Source organism: Balaenoptera borealis (assembly GCF_965194805.1).
Source record: "Balaenoptera borealis genome assembly, chromosome: 5".
Lineage (NCBI taxonomy): Eukaryota > Metazoa > Chordata > Mammalia > Artiodactyla > Balaenopteridae > Balaenoptera > Balaenoptera borealis.
The window spans coordinates 70666101-70672015 of NC_138862.1; the positions used below are offsets into that span (position 1 = coordinate 70666101).

The window sequence follows — 5915 nt, forward strand, 5'->3', positions numbered from 1 at the left end:
GAGAAAGAGCTCTGTACAGATTGTCTGATTTACAGATCAGTCAAACGTGATGCAGACGGAGCCATGTACCACACTCCAACAAAAGAAGAGAGAGAAGACAGGACAGAAACATCTGCGTTTCTATCTACTCGAGATGCACGATGAGTGGGTAGAAGAGGGCATAGAAGTTAAAAAGAAAACAATTTTACAGCCTCTGAATAGGGTACCATTTGACGTCTCCTCCTACTGAAGAAGTACTCATAACACTTCCTCAGAATACCAGCCCTGTTCCCAGGAGAGCCCACTGAGAACATCACCAATTCATTTCAGTTTGGTTGCTAATGAATGTAGCTACCTCTGGCATCAATAACCTTATGGATTGGCATAGAAACAGGGCATAATTCACAATCTCCAAATAAAATACCATCTTACACATGTAGAAAGACTTGCAGTCCCATCTTCTATTAGATCTCTACTCTGCAGGTTGTCCCCACTACTGCTGCCATCTCCTCGTTCTGTCTCTCATTCCAATCCTAGTCCTTACTCTCGAAAAAAGGGCAAGAGCAAGGATCTGAGGAAGAGAGGAAGAAGAACGATGCACTGGAGAGGATCTTAGAGATCTAGGCAACTCTCACCCCATTTAACCCATGAGAAAACCGAGGCTGCATGATATTGTGGAAAGAGCAAACGGATTTGGTCAAATCGATTTAAATTCCTCCTTCTCCATTTACTGTCTGATCTAACATCACCAGGCTTCAGTTTCCACGACTGTAAAAGGTCAGTAATATCCCTCACAGGGTTGTTCTGAGGGTTAAATGGGACGAGGAATAAGTTCCAACCACACAGGTGCTCAAAGGCTAGAAGCCAAAGAGGGCGCAAAACTGATCTCCTTCCTTGTTGCTTCCTTCCTTAGGATTCTTGAAGGGGGGCACGTTTATTGCAGCTGAAACCTCCCGTTCACACAAAAGGGTGTGGGGACAGAGGGCAGCCACTGAAGGAGGCACTAAGGGCTCAGAAACTTCAACTGCCATCTGTGCTTTGCTTTCTTTCTGAGCAGCTCTGAGACAACAGGCCAATTCTGAGAACACCGTTTTCAGCCAGCTGGGCAGGGCTGCTGGAAGGCAGAGGGGATCACTGGGAGGGCAGAGGCTCCTTCCCCAGCTGTCCAGGACTAGGGGTGCAGTAACTGGCTGGCTGGGCAGCAAACACCTTTCGTTCTCACCCTACCCACACCATTCGGCTCTCGGGCAGGAAATAGCTGTTCAGCATTTGCAAGCATGAAGTTAAAAGGACCTGGCTTTTAAACACACACGGGCCAGGGTGAGTCCCTTTCCCCACATCCCTCCTTCTATTTGGGGCACCCTCCATCAAAGCAAGAGGGCTTCTCAGAAATCCCCACCACCACCGCCGCCAGCCTCGGCCAGGACATGCCCGGAGGAAAGCTCCCTCTCGTGCCAGGGGGCTGCCTCCTGCCCGGCCCAGGTCTTCACTGCACTGTGTAAGGGTTCCCCCTCAGCTAAAGCTAAATGACAAGTTGGCCCACAAAGTTACAGCAATTCAGGGGACAGCTATGTAACAGCCCAGAAGGGGCTGGGCTCACAGCGCTTCCTTTCCTCTAGGGAGCTGCATTTTTCTCAGATTATTATTCCTCGGTCTGGCTGCTCAGCTCCTTAGCGTCATTTCCCCTTTGGGTGGGAAAGTGCTTTCCTTCTGCACTGATTTTCATTATGACTTGGGCCTCCTCCTCCCCACCCCCGCTCATCTGTGGATCTCACAGTGAAAGCACGGACTGAGAAGTACAAAAGTCAAAGCATATCAACTTAAGCACTCAGAACTGTGGCTCAGAAACCCTGAGTTGTTAAACAAAAACAAAAACAGCAAGAAAAAGGAAACCTCGAGGACTTGGCATCCTCTCTACCTCCACTGGCTGAAACACCAGCAACAAGTTTAGCTTAACAGCCCGCGGGTGACAGGTGGGTGCAAAAGCTTAACAAAGGCCAAACAAAGGGGGGCAGTTCTGCCATCCAGGGACTTAAGGTCTAAGGCAGGCAAACAACCCACACACAGAACACAAGCACGGTTACTCAACAGTGAGAACCTTGAACTCTGCCAAGAGCTTAAGGGGCTAGAAATGGCCCCAGGGAAGAAAAGGACATTCTCTGGTCCCTGCTGTTGACATCATATTTGGAAGCCCAGGCCATGGGGACCAAGCACTGACCGCCAGCATCTCCGCAACACAAGGGGCTACAGGCAGTTTCCCCAACGATCAAACGAAGCACCTTATTTGTAAGACTCACGGCTCATAACCAGCAGCAAGCACCTCCCCAAACATTAAAAGATTGGTGCAGAGCCTGGGTGGCCATCTGTCAGGGGTGCTGAGAGGGCAGATAACCACATGGGACGCTGTGTGGACCAGAGGGCTTCCGGAAGCCCCTGCAGTGTTGAGACTTGGCCGCCTTGGGAAATAACTGATTGTACCTTGTGATACATGGTGGCCGATCAAAAAGGGTCCAGAGAAAATCTCAGAGGTTATTAGGAAACTTGGACTCACTGAAATCACTTGATGCTGACTTTCTTGTTCATTGTTTCTTTTTCCCTCTAAGTGATGTTATGTGGGCCACCAGAACAGCAGCACAGGTCCTGCCTGAATCCTAAGCCATGTTAGTAGCTTCTAGAAGTTTTCAATAGGTAATCAATTTCCTCTTTTCTCATCTCACCTTCCTAACATCCTACCTGAGATCTCGCCTCAGCTCAGGTGAAGTGCAGACACTCCTTGGGTGGTCTCTGTGCACAGTGCAGGGGAGGGGGTGGTGGTCCCAGGGGAGATCCTCTTAGGTAAGAGAAGTTTTGGACAACCCCAGCTCCTGCCTACCTGCTCTCTGGGACTCTCAAGTGCTTTCCTCCAGAGCCTCACGCACCTGAAACCTCCATTGCTCTCACCTCCCCAAATGAATCTTTGCAACCGGGAAGGTTGCAAAAGCCAAGATTAGCAGTTACCTGCCACACCTGTGAGGAAGTGTGGCTCACATATGGCGGTCGGGGCGGAGGGGTGTCTGTGACCAGCAAGGGAGATCAGCCCCAGCTCTTACCTGCTGAGTCCCTAAGCCAGCTGCCTCCACTGTCCCTCTCCCAGTAACACCTAGCTCTCTATGATGTGTGGGGATTCTCAGCCACAAGAGAAGGAGGGAGACGCCTGTACCAGCCTCATCCAGCCAGGCCCCCCACAAGTCAGCGTCGCTCCCACCCCTCCACTAACAAGATCAGGTCCTACAGCTAAGAAAGCCTGACTTCCAGCCAGAGAAACTGCTTTTAGTTCCTGAGATGGCCTCAATACCCTGCACTCCACTTCCCATTTAGAAGACACACAAATTTCTGCACAGTATTCTTTGGTTACTCTTGTAGTGTGAGAAAGCCAGGAAATATTGTCTTTTATGTTTTTGATTCCTTCCTGTGGAACTTAAAATGATGGATGCTGTAAGTCACCTAGAGTTGCAGTCATGGTGACTGTGTCTCTCGTAGGTCTGGAAGCTTCTTTCTCCTCTCTCTTCCCTTACAGTTCCTCAGTGTCTCAATCTTGTGCCAGTGATGGAGAAGTTCACAAGGACAAGGCATTTGCAATGACGGGATTACTACTGAATGTGGAATTGAGTTTTTGCTGGAGGATCTGAGTTTTTTTTTTTTTTTTAAAGCTTTCTTCTTATTTAATTAGAGGAAGCATCCCTAGGTGCAATGAAGCAAGCTAATTCCTATCCCAGAAAGTTTGTGTGATATGAGAGACTTAAATGAAGTATCCATTAGAAAGATGAAATCTTCTCAGCCTTCACCTAAACTCCAAGACAATACCTACTGTTTCAAGCGACCTGGCTTCTCCGGATAACCCGCGAGAACATATGCCTTGTGTCACTCACAGGAAGGCAGTGGCTTACACCACCGCATTGCTGGCTTTGTTCAAAGCACTTTCCACTTATTTTTACTTTCATTTTGTCACATCATCACCAGGAGGCTGGGAAGAGCAGGGATCATTACTTCCATTTCACAGATGGACAGACTGAGATCAAAAGAGGTGACATCCCCAAGGTCACAATGGTATTATGGTTGGAATTCCACTCGGTCCTTATGTCCTTAGCATTTCTTGCAGACCCAAAGAAGGAATTGGATAAAAAGGTCCGGAGGAGAGAGGGCAGGTCCCTCTGAGTGGACAGGCGGGGGCTGTGCATGAAGCTGCAGCTCACGGGGAAAGGAAAGGGGAGGAAAGGCTCGGGGACAGCCCTGTGGCAGCGTCTGCCTTGCAGGGCTTCACCTTGGAGCCCCACCTCCACACAGTTCCTGGAGTCTCTCTGCTTTAGAGAGAGCCAGCAGAGTGTTTGGTTTCCAACTACATCCTTTGTCCTTTACAAATATCCTCAGGGCTAGAACCCTTTTTAAAAAATCAGTTATTTACATTTGAAAGTCAGGCTCTGTACCAGAAGAAGCCCATTTCTGTATCTATAGGAAAAGAATGGGATTGGGGAATGGACCCGTCGGACGTTATCACCTCCGAAGTGGGAGAAGTGCTTTGTGAAGGTGTGGATTTTTTTAAATTTATTTCTTTTAAGGTAGGTGTATATGGGGTCCGGGGTACACCATGGAAGATAAGTTTTCTTCCAAAGGGATGGGGGGAGAACAGGATGGTCACACCCCCAAGTCCAGCTACCCGCGAAAGCGGCTAGGAAACCACTCTCCCGGCTCGCTGCCCTCCCGCCCGGCCCACCCCCCCCCCCGCCCGGTCCCAGCGCGCCCCGGGGAAGCGGAGCCCCCTCCGGGGTCGAGCGGCGCCAGGGCCTAGGGCGGGGGATGCGGCCCCGGGCGCGCCCACGCCCCCAGCCCGAGGCTCGCGCGGCGCCAGTCCCCGGCTCTCACTCACCCGCGCTCCTGCCTCCAGGTGCCCGGCCCGAGGGTCCCGGCCGCGTCGCGACGCCCGGCGCAGGGGTCGTCTGGCGGTGGCCGGGGGGCGCGGGCCCGTGGCGCTCCGGGGGCAGCGGCAGCTCGCGCTCGGGGCCGGGCTCGGGCGACCCCGCCGGCCCCGCGCCTCCCGGGGAGGGCGACTGGCCCCGCGTCCCGGGGGCGGCCGGCGGCAGCAGCAGCAGCAGCGGCAGCAGCAGCAGCAGGAGCGGAGGCGGCGGCGAGGCCATGGTGGCGGCGCCCGCCCGCGCTCACATGCCCGGCGCGCGGGGCGGGCGCGGGGCGGGCGCGGGTGCGAGGGAAGCGAGCGGCGGGTGCTGCCCGGGGCCGGGGAAGTGAGCGAAGTGAGGCTGCGAGCGCGGTCCCCGCCTCAAAAGTTGTGGGGAGCCGCAGGAGGGAGGCAGAGGGCCGGGCGGGCGCGGCGGAGGCGGCCCCGGCGCCGCTACATGCTGATTAGCCCGGGCGCGTCGCGGGGCGGGCGGCTCCTCCTCGGGTTGACATCACCGGCCGAGCGCGGCCGGGCCGGGGCGGGGAGAGGGCAGGAAGGGGGCGGGGGCCGGGCCCGCGAGCGCCGGCCTGGGACCGTGGAGGGAGGTCCTAGGAGCCGGCAACCTCGGGCACACACACACACACACACACACACACACACGCACGCACCGCCCCCTCCCCCCCGCCCCCAATTAGTATTGCACACACACACACACACACACACACGCCGCCCCCTCCCCCCCCCCGCCCCCAATTAGTATTGCCCTGCCATGTGCAGAAAATTTAGAAAATCTGAGTCTTCCGAATCTGGAACCAGAATTTCCCAACTCCTTAAATGCACAGTCCATGGGTGAAAAGCAGGTGCTGGGGAACACAATTAGCACCAACTAGATCATACAAAGCGCTTTGCTATGCGAGAGCAGTGGAACCTGGGGCCCTGCTCCCCACCCTTACTAATCTGACACCCCCCCACCCCTCCCACCACCTCTCCTCCAGTCCCCAGGGCT

At 54.2% G+C, this 5915-nt stretch overlaps 1 protein-coding gene across 5 annotated transcripts in view; it reads right to left on the bottom strand.

Moving 5' to 3' along the window:
* The window catches only part of HEG1 (heart development protein with EGF like domains 1), an 81143-nt gene extending 75771 nt beyond the window's left edge, over positions 1-5372 (bottom strand). For 3 of the 5 annotated variants that reach the window (XM_082392275.1, XM_082392274.1, XM_082392276.1), the window contains exon 1: positions 4883-5371. In XM_082392275.1, the coding sequence (XP_082248401.1) occupies positions 4883-5150 (268 nt within the window). In that variant the 5' untranslated portion in view covers positions 5151-5371. Of the gene's footprint in view, positions 1-4882 lie in introns of all 5 variants that reach the window. The other 2 variants (XM_082392273.1, XM_082392272.1) reach the window with 2 other exon arrangements.
* Positions 5373-5915: the final 543 nt, after the last annotated feature.